We start from the raw sequence: 15,855 nt of genomic DNA, 5'->3' as shown, positions 1-15,855 counted from the left end.
ATGAGGTGACATAAATATAAAAACAAAGGGCAGGTAACTCCCTCAAACAATCAGGCAAATGTAACAATTAAATACCACAGAATCTCTATTAAAAAATAAATGAATTGACATATTGTTTTGACCCGGCAACACCAGGTATATACACGTAGTATATATATATATATATATATATATATATATATATATATAAAAGGCAAAATGTGTGTTAGTGTGTGTGTGTGCATTTTTTCTGTACATCCGCCAAAGGCTTTTTTCAGGGAGGCGCTCAGTGGGGTCACTCATTCTTAAAACTTTTTATATACCGTCTAAATTATAATATCTATGATTTACGAATGGAGGTCGCGTCTACCTTTTATTTCAATGACTTTTACACGCTATTTTCGAGATATTTCTTAGTTTACGTGTGTTTCTTTGACTTTTCAGTATAAAAAAGTGCATAAACAAGCTCCCTGGCAATCGTGCTAGGGACGTCCACAAAAGCAATAAGGTTTGATCAATGCATGAGGAACCCCTTATATCAGACAATTGCTACTCCCCTTTTTATGGGGAGCTGATTCCCCCGCCCAACGTCTTGGGGAACCGCACAGCTTAAGTTGTGGAAACAAAAACAAAAAAAACTGCCTCGCAGCAAATGTTAAGTGTGGGATTTTATTCCCTCTATGGTGTGAGGTTTGGCCTCATTAAATTTATGCACCATTAATTTTTTAACTGTTAAAGTAAAACGTTTTTCATTCCTCGCCCTTTGTGGTGGAGCGGGTGAGATACCAGTCTTTTTTTTCCCTTTCTTTTCCACCTTCGCATCAAGGCTCCAGGTTCGAGCCCATTTTCCTACCAAAATTTGTTTTTTTTCTTTTACACCGCCAAAACACCCAGGCAATATCGGGCAGCTCGCTATTCTATAATATAAATCTCACCTGTCTGTTTAAATTTATGTATGTATGTATGTATGTATGTGTGTATGTATGTATGTATGTATATCTGCCTAAAACTTTTGACAGAGGCAATGGATTTCATGAGATCGGTATCGTTTTGAAGCTCGACCCTTCGGACCACAAATATCGAAAAATTTGACTAAAAACATTAATTCCTTCACCTTCAACTGGGCACTTTTCTACAGGGAGGGGTCGCTTTTTCCACCGATATTTTCAAAAGTCATCCTCTCCTTTCGATTGTCTAGCCTTGATTTAAATCTTCGTCACTTCCGGTTTCACGATTGACGCAACAGCAAAGACGTCACTTTTTTTTTTCACGTTCTTTTCCCCCTTCATCGTATGGGTTCTAGCTTGCCTACTTACTACCATTTTTTTTTTGCTCAACGCACACCTCCAAACTATATCCAAGAATATTAGTATTGAAGATGAAGAGAACTAATTGCATGGAGGTGTAAGTCAAAGGAAAGAGAAAGATTCCAGTTTGGCGCTACGTTTTATATGGGAATATTCCAAGGCAGATAACAGACTGATTATCAGGAGCAGCTAAGGATTGTGATACACACATAATTTTTGATTTCCATGTACTTGAGGGGATATAACTTTACTTTTGTATTATTTGTATTCTTCAGACTACTGTTCTCATCTTATGTGTTATTTATATTTATACATACCAGGACCCGTGACATAGTGGATAAAGTACTTGGTAAAATTTAGCTGTAAAATTACACTCTTCTGGAGTTTGAAGATTCAATCCTCAGTGCGGACAACACTCAAAATACAATTATGAATTACTTAGGACTTTTAGCCACTACCCAAATAACACTCAAGATGAGAACAGTAGTCTCTCAGTTGTTCCCAACCTGCAATCTTCAAGAAATTTCCCTCAAACCTTATATCTCCTAAAATTTATATTATGTTCAAGAATGAATCTATATAATTATAAAACTTAGATCAGCTTGCTTGGGCGTTTAAACCGTCCATCTGGTTTCTGACTTCTGGTTTCAAAAAATTTGTCTGCTTACCTATTTCATGGCTGCCCTATCTTAAAAGCCACTGCTACTATTCAAAGCATACACAAGGTCAACAATATTTTTTTGTTTTAATATGTTATCCTTACAAATAAATGTAATTTAACCCCGTTGAGTTTAAAAAAAACTGATTCATATATATATATATATAATCATATATATAACCATATTTACTGCTTTTAGTAGTGCTCCTGTGGATTCTGACGATTTTTTTTTCAGGCCTTAAATAAAAAATATTTTCTCTTCAAAGAGGGGGGTAGAAACTTTGTTGTAGTAGTGTTTTTAGTAGGGTTTCCTTAATTTTAATTAGTGCTTGCAGTAGTGCTCTGGAAGCTTTCTGAGTTTTATTTTTTCACTCATCACTTAAAAAAAGTATTTTCTCAAGACAATATAATCACAAAATCACTTTTTATTTTTAATATTTTTCATCTCACCCTTTAAGGGCCAACGGGTAGACTAGTAATCAATAAATTTCTGAACTCGCAGTTGGTTGATTTAAATCTATTCAGCCATGTATTTAATGGCCACTTAATAACAATTCTTAATCATAAAATGAAAATAAGAAGTGAATACATTGCAAAAGAAAACAAACGAACAAACAACACAAAAAAAAAAAAAAAACCCGCAAAAGAATAACATTTAGCCAATACTATATTTTTTATCAAAACTTTTCTTGCATCCCTGGAATATTATCTTGCACTCGGTGGCATAGCAAAGGACGGTAGAAGGGGAAGTCCGCCCCAGGCAGCATATTGAGGGGATGAAAATAGAATAAAGAAAAAAAAAAATAATAAAAAGCTAACAAGAAAATGCGAAATTTTATGTCAAAATGAGTTTTTAAGGTCGTAATATGTTTCTGTGTTTAATACTGTTGTTAAACAGATTTTAGATCCATGATTCTAATTCCATGAAAATAAATATTTTGAGGACTTTCTGGAATTTTGAATGTTAACGAATTATCCACAGCCAGCATAGTAGGGAGGGGGGGGGGACAAATCTTACGACCGACCCGGGTAGCAAAAATAGTTGCTACCCCACTGTTGTGCCCCCAGAGATTGTGAGTACCCAATGTTGGGTACCCCTGCCGTATATAATCCAACAATATGCCAAGTTACCAGTCTGCGTCGATATCCACTTCAACACAGCCATCTCTAAATTATAGTTTAGAAATCAATTTTTAAACATTTATTTTGAATCTCATAATCAAAGATAAAAAAAAACCTTTCTTTTCTTTTTTTCTGTATTTTTTTTTTAGGGTTCAAACAAACACAAGGAAACGGAAAATACACAACTCATCAATAATGTGGAAGATGAACCACAGGCGAAGATCTTTAAATGTTGCAGATGGAGAAAAATCAAACTAGTAGAGCCCCTGCCAGTATTCTACATCGCAACAGCTGTTATCCTCGAACCAGTCCTGCAACAATATGTCTACTTACGGATCTCCGAAGAGCTCGGTAACAACAGCACAAACATGTCTGATGACAAACTATCAAGCCTTTGCAACAGCAATGAAAGTTCCAAGACGTTCAAAATCCAGCAAGAGACGCAGCACATATCTTCCAGGTTTTTCATGTACATTACAATAGTCCAAGTTTTACTCAGTTGCTTGCCTATTTTAATCCTCGGAAACATTGTGGACATAATGGGTCGTAAAATTGCTCTATACCTGATAGTCAGTGGTCGGATTATCTATGCAGTAACTATCGCCCTCGTTATAGGATTAAAGCTTCCTCTTTTTGTCCTTTTTCTGGGGACGGGACTTGATGGCCTTTCAGGGTCAGTACCAGCAAGCATGATGGCTTTCAACACATATATTTCTGATGTAACCGAACCAGGAAAACAACGCAGTTTCAGACTGACTCTGCTTGAAGGTGTGATAGGATTAACGGCTGGATTAAGTGCCTTTGGAACAGGATTTCTTATTAAGCATACAACATTTCTGATTCCTGTCTTACTAGCACTAGGACTAATCATCCTGGGATTATTATATACAATATTTATATTAGCCGAGAGCTATAATCCCGTACAGAAATGTGATAGCCTCAAAGATCTTAATTGCAACATATGGCGGAAAACCTTTTCACATTATATTACAGATACTCCTGAGAAGCGGAGATCGAAATTGATCCTAGCACTGCTGGGGTTAGCATTTACAGCACCACCCATTATCGGATCCTCAGATGTGATTGCACTCTACATCCTAAATCTACCATTCTGCTGGAGTCCGGATCACATTGGAACATTCAGTGCTGTCCAAATTGTTGTCCGTTGGGGCATTTCTCTAACTGCAGTCAAACTGCTACAACGTTACTTTTCAGATTCGTTGCTTATCATTATTGGAAATTTTTCAAACTGTTTATCTCATATAGTGCTTGCCTTTGCACGCCATGATTCAACTATTTATGTATGTAAGTATACTTATTCAAATCTCTCTCTCTCTCTCTCTCTCTATCTATCTATTTATCTATCTATCTATCTCTGTATATATATATATATATATATATATATATATATATATATACACATATATATAAATAGAGAAAGTGTAATATAATAATTCTCCAAGTCCGAAATATCAAGTTTCTCAGTTGATTGTTTATTACAATTATTAAAATTATTACAATTATTATTACATTACATTATATTATATATATATATATAATGGTAACAAGAATCCACAAATGAGGAACAAGAATATGACTGATGAAGAATGCTTTATTTTCAGTTCACACATCATCGAAATTTATTGTACAATTCCTCAACATGAAAACTGAAAGATGAAGCAATAATTTTCTTTGACACTGATTTAAAGTAAAACATAATAATGTTAATTCAACGGGACGAGAAATCAGGGAAATTTTCCATATGCTTACATCTATTTGCCACAAATTCACTGCAGTTGTTTAAAGTCTACATGTTAACATGTTAGTTGTCATTTGATGATATGGTGTAGACGATGCATGTCTCTTCGATAAATTTTCACTGGCAAGAATAAGATCGAGTTAACTTGTCTTCCTTTCCAAGATGATTAATATTAGCATCATTTATGAAAAATTGTTTGATTAGCAACCAAAGGAATGTCACCCAGTCAGAGTATTATATATTACCTCAGCATGAAATAGGTTACATTACATTTTTATTCCAAATCCACGACGCGTCTGTCCAGCATCTGGCAGCTAGTAGTGGCCTGATCTCTGTGTCTGAAAGTATCTTTCGACAAGTCAATACTTTTGTGAGAAGGACACTCAAGCAGTTACCTTGCACTTGCTTGTCATTGGATTCTGACTCTGGACGCTCAGAGAGCAATATATGTGTCGTCCAAGCATTAATTATTTTATACAGATATCTCTTCTTTACAAATCCTGTGGTGATAGAAGCGACATGACGTGTACAGACCTTACAAGTTGTAAATATGTAGCCACAAATCTGCACACAGGCAGCTTAAAGCTTATCTTAACAAGGTTGCTGAAAATAAACCCAAGAACCACTGTTAGTTTGGAGGGACATGAATTGGTTTCAGTGGGGCTTTTTGTGACTGAGCAGCCCTTTTAAGGAACAGTGCTGCTCACCCAGATCATGGGAGAGGTCTGAAAAAGGTGACCTAAAAATCGTCTGTTCCTATTTACAGCTGGCTGCTGCTGATGGTTTTTCATTTCTGCAGGGTAAACAAAAGAAAAAACAATGTGATTTATTCTAAAAAGAAGACTAAATTAAATATTGCTACCTGGAACGTAAGAGACGAAAGAGTCAGTTAATCCAGAGCGAAGAACAGCTATTGTTGTCATAGAATTGGCTTGATACAACGTGGATATTGCTACTCTATCTGAAACCCGTTTTAGTGATGAAGATCCACTTACTGAAAAAGGTGCAGGGTATACATTTTTCAGAAAGGCAAACCCAAGAAAGTAAAAAGGGAAGAAGTTGGGCAAAGATCACATCTCAGTTAGAACAACTTTGTGAAATTAGTGATCAAATTATGTTACTGAGGGTACCTTTACCTGGTGATCATTACGAGTCAGTTATCTCAGTACTTTGGATAGTAGGCAGGATGTCAAAATAGGGTTTTATCAAGATCTAGGGAATTGTATCAAAAGGATACTAAAAGCAGATAAGGTTTTGCTTGGAGAATTTAATGCATGGGTTGGAAGTGATACAACACCTGGCTTTGGTAAGGCAAATGATAATGGGATTCTTCTTTTGCAGTTGTGCACTGAACATAATCTTGCAACATGTAACACCTTCTATCAACAAAAACCCATTCACAAGGTAACTTCGATACACCCTAGATCAAAACATGGTCATATTCTTGATTATGCCATCATGCGCAAGTGTGATCTTCAGGATATGTGTACTGTAAGAGTTATGCAGGGTGCAGACTGTGATGCTGATCACAAACTTGTTCGTGCTAATCATAAGTTGTGTATAAGGAAAAAGTCCAGAGTCAATGGAGTAAAAGTGCCTAAACGCATTAATGTCTCCAAGTTGCAAAATAAGGAAACATGTGACAACATATCATTTATTAATATCATTTATTAATATCTCATTTGACAGAACTTGAGAACGATTCAAGTCACAAGTATATAGCAAAGGAGCTGAAATTCTTGTCTTTAAGAAAACCAAACATAGGGATTGGTTTGATGAAAATGATTCCACAATCACCAATCTTTTGGAAGAGAAGAAAAAAGCTCACAAGATATTTTGTGTTCTAATAGATCAGCTAAGAAATCCCATACAGAAATGTGATAGCCTCAAAGATCTTAATTGCAACATATGGCGGAAAACCTTTTCACATTATATTACAGGTAGATAACTTAGTCAAAACAGGAAAAATTGACAGAAAGCATTATATAGAAGCAGGAATGTGAGTAAAAACTATTTTCATTGGTTTACACTGACAGGTATGTCTCCATCAAAATAATTGAAGCTCTACCTCAAAAATATTTCTTTGGCATGCAAAGCTAATATTTTCAGGGAAGCAGTATGACGCATCCAGAATCAAGTTGGAGTTGGTATCTGAGCCAATATTGGCACTGAGGACAGTGCATCACTAAAGACCACCCTTGATACATTAAGAATATTTTATTTTTATTTATATGGAAATTGCTCCAAACAAGGCATACAAAAAAAAAAACATAAAATAATACACTACTTTGAGGTCAAAAACTAACCAATGATAATGAACATATGTCCACATACAAAACAAGAATTATTCCCCTTTGTTAGAAACATCGCTTATGAAATATGGAGGACTAAGGGACAAAATAAAGAAAAGTAAAAGTTACAAGGTTGCTGAAAATAAACCCAAGAACCACTTTTTCTAAAAAAAAATTGAATGTAAAGTTTCATGCTATCTTGAGGATTAATTTATATATATATATATATATATATATATATATATATATATATATATATATATATATATATATATATATATATATATATTTGGAAACTCTTATGTACACTATAAGATTTCTTGTTAAAAGTTGCATCTACTTTAAATGCTATTTAGTGCAGGTTATTTCATAAAAGAACAAACAGACAAACTACCTCTTTTTTATATATAGATTCTTTGCATTTTCAGCTGCTTCTGTTGGTGCCTTTGCATACATTGGACTTCCTTACATCCGTTCAACAATGTCAAAATTAGTTAGACAAGATGAACAAGGTAAGCATAATAAAACTTACTAGATCAGTTTTGAGCCAATGGAAAAGTAGTTATTTTATATATATATATATATATATATATATATATATATATATATATATATATAGTGTAAGTTATGAAAATATATATGCCGATTAAGCTACATATAATATTCTGCGTTTCATTCTTGTGAGAATTCATCAGGCATAATTGAGGCTTATGCCTGACGAATTCTCATGAGGATGAAACACGGAATAGTCCGTTTAACTTAATTGATATATATTTTCATAACTTACTACCTAACTCTACTTATGTATTGAGCACTGTTGAAGTAAATATTGAACATTTATGCATAAGATTATTTCTTCTTATATTAATTTATGTGATTAAATAAAATATATATATATATATATATATATAATCTGTCTTTTATATATATACTAACAGGGAGACCCCACGTTGCCTGGGATTGAATAAGGATCAACGAATGTTCCACACTTCCAATACTTTTAATGTCAACAATATTAATGAAATCATCTGTTTTTCAATCAAATCACTTGATTGCCTGCTCTAGTAGTCAGGAATTCACTGTGGTATACCGAAAGGAAGCTTCACATGCCTCTCGCAGTGACTTAGTCCACAATACATTGTAGTCTACATTGCACTGTAGAGAACCTACTGTTGATTTTATAAAATTCATTTTTTGTATAATGGCTTGAATTAAAGTTAAAAATGCAAAAGTCAAGTATTGTACTTCAGTTGTGCTCTAAACAGAAACATTCATTTCGAATGTGCCCCCGTCATATCAAAGAACCTACTATTGATATTATATGCCTGGCATATATGCCTTGTGTGATGATAATGGCTTAAATTTAAGTTCAAATGAAAGTGTCAAGTATCATTGTGAAATTTTGCTTAAAACAGAAACATTCATTTCAAATTCACTCCTGTCATATAAAAGAACCTACTGTTGATTTTTTATGCTGGCCTTTCAGTTTGTGTGGTAATAAAACTTCTGAAATGCACTTGTGATGTTAGGCTGTGTAAGGTGCTAATTTTGGTCCAAATCGCCTGTTCTTTCTTTCATCCAATTATTACAATTATCGATTATTGAAGACATTCTGACACAATACCTATCTAAGAAGAGGCACATAAAGTATTATCGTGTGAAATTTCTTAAAAATCAACCCAGCCATTTTTGAGTCCATAGGAAACAAACTCACAGACGCATAGATAAAGTTTCTTTTTATATAATAGTAGAGGTAGGGGTTTTCTAAGATGAATAAATTTTTCAAAGCCTCATGTTCTGCACAGATTTCCTACTGTTTAGATTTAGTCTTCCTCTGAGCTCATCAGAACTAAGACTGTCTTTAAGACTCACATTATACATCTATCATATCATTCTCATATCATTTCTCTCCATACAACACGTTTCCTCAACCCTTACTCGTCAGATTTCATTGCCATATATCACAACACTATATACACTTTCCTGATAGACTATTTTCTTCATTAACAGTAGTAGGACTCTGCTGATTAGTAATGGCAGAAATTCCTTGAACTTATTCCATCTACTGTTGATTCTTGCAATTATGTTAGCCCTGCTTCAACCTGTGCTCCAATGATATCAATCATATAATTTCTCTCCATGAAATATTATTATGCCTTATATAGCGCAGACCACCTTTATAATTTAGCTTTATAAAAAAAAAGGTTGTTAATGTCTTGCCTAAACCAACTAATTTCTCATCGGTGTTACATTTTTTTTTCACCCACAGGTTCCTTATTTGCAGGAATTTCCTTCATCGAAGCCCTGAGTGTCATGGTTTTTGAGATTGTTTTCAACATGTTATATTCTTCAACTCTTTCCTTCATGCCAGGAATTGTATTCTTACTAATGGCCGGAATGCTCTTATTTACAATTGTTTTATTTATGTAAGTAGCAAATTATTTACCTTTGAATTTATGAAGTATAAAAGTTATTTTCCTTTGAATTTATGAAATATAAAAATTATTTACTTTTCGATTTATGAAATATAAAAATTATTTACTTTTGAATTTATGAAATATAAAAATTATTTACTTTTGAATTTATGAAATATAAAAATTATTCAACTTTGACTTTATGAGATATAAAAATTATTTACCTTTGACTTTATGAGATATAAAAATTATTTACTTTTGAATTTATGAGGTGTAAAAATTATGTACCTTTTAATTTATGAAGTATAAAAATTATAGTAATTATCTGTATTTTTGAGATGAGGTGTTTTCATCATGAAGTATAAAAATTATTCACCTTTGAATTTATGAAGTATAAAAATTATATACCTTTGAATTTATGAAGTATCAAAATTATGTACCATTTAATTTATGAAATCTAAAAATTATTTACCTTTAAATTTATGAGATATAAAAATTATTTTCCTTTGACTTTATGAGATATAAAAATTATTTACCTTTGATTTTAAGTATAAAAATTATTCACCTTTGAATTTATGAAGTATAAAAATTATTTACCTTTGAATTTATGAAGTATAAAAATTATTTACCTTTGAATTTATTAAGTATAAAAATTATTCACCTTTGAATTTATTAAGTATAAAAATTATTCACCTTTGAATTTATGAAGTATAAAAATTATTCATCTTTGAATTTATTAAATATAAAAATTATTCACCTTTGAATTTATGAAGTATAAAAATTATTTATCTTGAAATTTACGAAGTACAAAACTTATTTGCATTTGAATTTATGAAATATAAAAATTATTTACCTTGGAATTTATGAAATATAAAAGTCATTTTCCTTTGAATTTATAAAATTTAAATATTATTTACCTATGAATTTATGAAGTATAAAAATTATTTACCTTTGAATTTATGAAGTATAAAAATTATGTACCTTTTAATTTATGAAATATAAACATTATCTACTTTTGAATTTATGAAATATAAAAATTATTTACCTTTGACTTTATGAGATATTAAAATTATTTACCTTTGACTTTATGAGATATAAAATTTGTTTACCTTTGAATTTATGAAGTATAAAAATTATTTAACTTTGAATTTATGAAGTATAAAAATTATGTACCTTTTAATTTATGAAATATAATAATAATCTACCTTTGAATTTATGAAATATAAAAATTATTTACCTTGGAATTTATGAAGTATAACAATTATTTACCTTTGAATTTATGAAGTATAAAAATTATTCACCTTTGAATTTATGAAGTATAAAAATAATTTACCTTTTAATTTATGAAATATAAAAATTAATTACCTTTGAATTCATTAAATATATAAATAACTTACTTATTATTTATCAACTCGGTTGTTATAATGTATATTTTTTTTATTTCAGTATTTTTGAAATAGTATCAAGAAAAGTAAGGAAAGAATTAAATTCAATCCAAAATATAGATTGATTTGTAGATAACAACAAAAAAAAATTGTGTAAGTATTTTGTTTTCACTTTTTAAAATCATTTTTATGGAAATATTTTAAACTAGATGTAACTAAGTGGCGTTGCCAGGGAATCATTAATGTCATTTTAGTCCACTTTTTTTTTTAACTCATAAGATGATTGCATAATTTCATTAATACACGGTGTCCCAAAATTAACCATCTATTTTGATGCTAATTTTATTTCCAAATTCATTGTTAATTTTTGGACACCATGTATGGAATGGAAAAACCGTATTGATGTAAGGGAAGCTAACTCCTATTTTAATCTTCTATACATCTTCTAGAATCAAAATCATACAATGAATCAAAATTTGAATAAGGATTCTAGATTTAAGGTTTTGTAACATATGTTGATTTTAATTTTCATAAGAGGACATAAAAGTGGTGCAAATCCGTTCTGTTTGGGAGGATTAATTTTACTTATCCCAGAACAGGTATAATTCTAGTATATATATATATATATATATATATATATATATATATATATATATATATATATATATATATATATATATATATAGATAGTAGAAATGGTAATTAATAAAAACCTGACTGAGGGCATAGGGATACATGGAGGGGGAGGGAGATATGTGGGGGTAGGAGGAGGGGGTGTTGCTTTAAATTTCGAGTCCTATGTATCCCTATGCCCTCAGCCACACCAGAGATGAACTTCCCAGACCCCCCCCCCACAACCACCTAATGTCAGTAAACTTCAAAACTAAAACATTACCAAGCACCCCTCTCACCTTTCCCCCTTGTTCCCTTCTTCCTTTCCCGCTTTTCCTGCACCCCTCCCCTGACATCATTCACTCTTTCATTCCACCATAAACGAACATTTCTGTAAAAGTCTGAGGAAGCTACCTGACGGCCAAAAAACGGTTGTGTAGCTGAAACAATAATGTAACTAAACAGAAAAATACGGTAATAAAAAATAAAACGTATATATATATATATATATATATATATATATATATATATATATATATATATATATATATATATATATAATATAAAGCTGAATGTGTGAGTGTGTGGTCACGAATAGGCTCCTATATGGTTTACTATTTTAAAAAAACTGATTACATATAATGATAGAAGATGTGCCGAGACACAGGAATGGGTATGTTTGATCTGGCAGAACGGTGGTTCATTAAAATTGTGGGGTCTGCGTCCGCGCCTGGTCCACAAAGTTTGGAAATAAAAAATTTAACAATTAAAAAAAAAACGTTTACAAGGGTTTTTGATATAGATGTACATAATAATACTTTGATAAGTATGTTTTAACTTAAATAGGGATGGTATAATAAAAATGTGGGTTCTGCGTTCGCGTCTGGCTTCCATAGAATGGAAATAGACACAAACTTTAATAAAGACTTTTCATATCTATCTGCGTTAGTATACTTTGATAATTATGTTTCAGTTTGTAGAAATATGGAATAATAAAATTATGGGTGTTCGTTCGCACCTGACCTCCATAGAATGGAAATATGCCACAAAGTTTTAACAAAGTTTTTGAATATAGATCCACAGAATATTGTGATAAGTGTTTCAGTGTGAACAGGTATGGTATAATAAATTATGGGGTTTATCTATTTTATTTTTACTTTCATCATATTTTGCTTTTGTTTTGATACCCCCAAATTCGAAGCTATCTCTTTACAACCCTTTCTTTTCATAACCTGTCATACTTTCATAAATCAGAGTCCATTTTCTGTAGGCTGTTTTTTGAACCCAGTCAACGACGAGTACTTTTGCTAGTATATATATATATATATATATAATTATTTGCTATAATAATTAAATACCTACAGACACTAGTGTTTCAGTCTTTCAGGAATCATCAGTGCAAGGTGTCACGATTAACATCAGCCGAGAGATTCGAACCCTGGCAACAGAAGTCGTGTCTGGCTTCATTAGCAAGGACCCAAACCATTCCTACCGATAACCACGAGAGATACAGTTGAAATTAAGCATTTATTCTTTTTAAATGCCTTTAATGTAATGTCATATATATATATAAATGCTTTTAATGTCACACACACACACACACACACACATACACATACACACACACATATATATATGCACCCATATTTCTGCCAACATAAGTGGTAACTTTACTGGTCTTGTGAATTAGTGAAATAAAGCTTTGACCTCCTCAATTTATTTCACTAACTCAAAAATAGAACAATTAGGCATTCTTAACAGTCGGATATTAATCCTGACACATAAATGTCTAGAAAGTATTTAAAATGTCATCTATTAACCTTTTGTCATGGCATTATATGTTGAGAACTTTTAATTGGGCAATAACTAAGCCAGGATAAACTAACTATCGCCATCAACTTATAAAGTCATTGCAGTATGTTAGTCATATAGTGAAGCACTTGGATTTCTGCACAACATCTAAAACCAAAATACAAAGATATTTCGTTTCTGAAGTTTTTAGATGAGGATTGGTTATTCATATTATTTGGATTCATCGGACTACTGTTCTCACCTTGAGTGTCATTTTCACAACATTTCAGTTGATGTAACCTCTGACCTTCTTCAGATGTATCTTGTCGAACTTGGGAATGTTTCTGTCAAACCCAGGAATTTGGATGGAATTTCGAACGTAATTCTTTATTTACTTCACAGAGATAACATGCTCTCGTTCTGTCAGCCATGACTGGATAGAGGTCCTAAGTAATTCACAATTGTATTTTCAGTCATTCACACTGAGAATTGAACCTTCAAACTTCTGAATAATATCATTTTTACAATTGATTTTTCCAAGTACTCTAACCACTGTGCTGCCACGGGTCCTTATGGATATTTTCCTTTAGGGTTGCAGAGTCAGAGATTTTGTAAGGAGTCAGAATTAGACTTGTGAGAATTCTAGGAATCGGAGTCACATTTGTTAATCTTTGAAGACTTAACAGACTATCTGAATATTAGAAGACTTTAAAATAAGGAGTCAGAATCAAAGTCGGATATTTTGAAATTCTAGGTGTCGGATTTGGTAATTTGGGAATTCTTGGGAATAAACCTTATACTTTCAAACTTAGTAACTGGGAGAAAATAAGGGTATAATTGCTTGATTGACAGACAAAAATTAAGCTAGTCACCATTGAATAAGTACTGCTTTGTTAACAACAGGCAAACGTTTAATGTCAACAAATACCTGTCAAACCACCCTCTTAAGTAATCACATTTTGTCAATTTGATTTATCATGTTCAGTCCTCTCATAGTATCATTCACCATCCCATTGACACTTATCCTTGAGTGGCTTTTGGCCTTGGTAAGTAGTGACTCATTACTATTTAAAAAACACTCCAAACTTGCAAAAATAATCACCAATGCAAATAATCATTGTCTGTTATTTTACCCTTCATTCCCCAACCATCACTGATGCAGATAAACAAATCTGGCCTTTGTTTATCTGACCTTCGATCTAAGATCAAGGTTTAATAACTGTTCTGTTTCCATGAAATCCTTTTCGAGTTTTATTTTTGTCCCATTTCAAAGTGTTCTTTCTTGGGGATCCTGATACCACCCATATGAAAAACTGATCTTACATCTAATTTTACCCTCATTTGGGGGCAAGTAAATATACAAATATTATAGAGCAATCAGAATTTTGGACGGCATCGAAATTGGTATCAGAATCAGAAAAATTTGATCCTCATTTCCGATTCTAAAAACGATTCTTTCAATTTTCTTTTTGTTGTTTAAAATTTTGCAAAGTTAGTATTAATGATGAAATGATAAATATTTATTGTTTTTTAAACTAACAGTAAAACCAAAATATATACACCATAACAATGAATTTAGAGAGAAATGGCACAAGTAAAAATGGCACAAGTGGATAAATAGAAAAAAAATGGCACAAGTGAAAAATATCGATGAGCATTTCACAATGAATTTATTAAATCATTATTTTCAATCAATTATGAGAAAAAGATTATCCCCCCCACACACACAAGTGTACTTATACTTTTGCAAGATTAAAGAATAAATAGTTTGAAAGATCTAATCGTGTAATGTACCCGCCTCAAAAAAAAAAATTTATGTATATATATACACACATTACACTGGATTTTATCATAATCCCAAAATTAATAAAAATAAACAACTCTATAACTAAATATTTATAACTTTAAAAAGAATGAGAGTCGGAATGGGTAATTATACCATAATCAGAAATTTAGAAGAGAATCAGTAATTGTAAAATCGGTAATCAGGAAAAATATTGGAATTGTCTAATCACTAAAATATTACAAAACTTTTGACTCATCCTTGTATTTGGGGTTTTTTTTTTTCACCTAATGGATTCATATTTTCTTTATTTACAGAAATTTCTTCATTATTCGGAATGGATCTTTTCCTTCTAGAAACCGACTTTCAAGATGTGTCCGTTGTTTTCATGAAATTAAAAAAAAAGAAATAAAAAAAATCAAAGGAAACACTGATACAAATTGACTTTGTGTCTGTTAGCTTATACAGTATATCTTTTATTATATAAAACTGTGTGCGCATATATTCCCTACAAAAAAAGAGTTAAAGAATCTACATTAAAACCAAATATGCATTTATATGTAAAGTTTTGTGTGCAAGATAATGAAAATGGCCCCGAATCTCTAAGTGCCTCCTCTTATAGATCTGTGGGGACAGAGTCTCCTTTATAATGTAAGTTATATTCTGTTTATATGAATTTTAAATCATATGTATAAAATTCTCTAAGGAAGACGATGGAAGTTGTTCACAATCTCTATATGTCCCTCAATGTGCT

The 15,855-nt window shown here is 31.8% G+C and overlaps 1 protein-coding gene across 16 annotated transcripts in view; it reads left to right on the top strand.

The window, feature by feature from the left end:
* LOC145296533 (proton-coupled folate transporter-like) overlaps nt 1-15,581 on the top strand; it is a 134,576-nt gene extending 118,995 nt beyond the window's left edge. For all 16 annotated transcript variants that reach the window (XM_080142584.1, XM_080142551.1, XM_080142544.1 and 13 more), the window contains 5 exons: nt 3,216-4,371; nt 7,545-7,628; nt 9,386-9,542; nt 10,977-11,068; nt 15,419-15,581. In XM_080142584.1, the coding sequence (XP_079998710.1) occupies nt 3,216-4,371; nt 7,545-7,628; nt 9,386-9,542; nt 10,977-11,040 (1,461 nt within the window). In that variant the 3' untranslated portion in view covers nt 11,041-11,068; nt 15,419-15,581. The remainder of the gene's footprint in view (nt 1-3,215; nt 4,372-7,544; nt 7,629-9,385; nt 9,543-10,976; nt 11,069-15,418) is intronic.
* Nucleotides 15,582-15,855: the final 274 nt, after the last annotated feature.

The sequence above is a fragment of the Euprymna scolopes genome, chromosome 2 (genome assembly GCF_053919585.1).
Source record: "Euprymna scolopes isolate OS-2025 chromosome 2, ASM5391958v1, whole genome shotgun sequence".
Classification (NCBI taxonomy): Eukaryota; Metazoa; Mollusca; class Cephalopoda; order Sepiida; family Sepiolidae; genus Euprymna; species Euprymna scolopes.
This window is presented reverse-complemented; position numbering and strand designations above follow the sequence as displayed.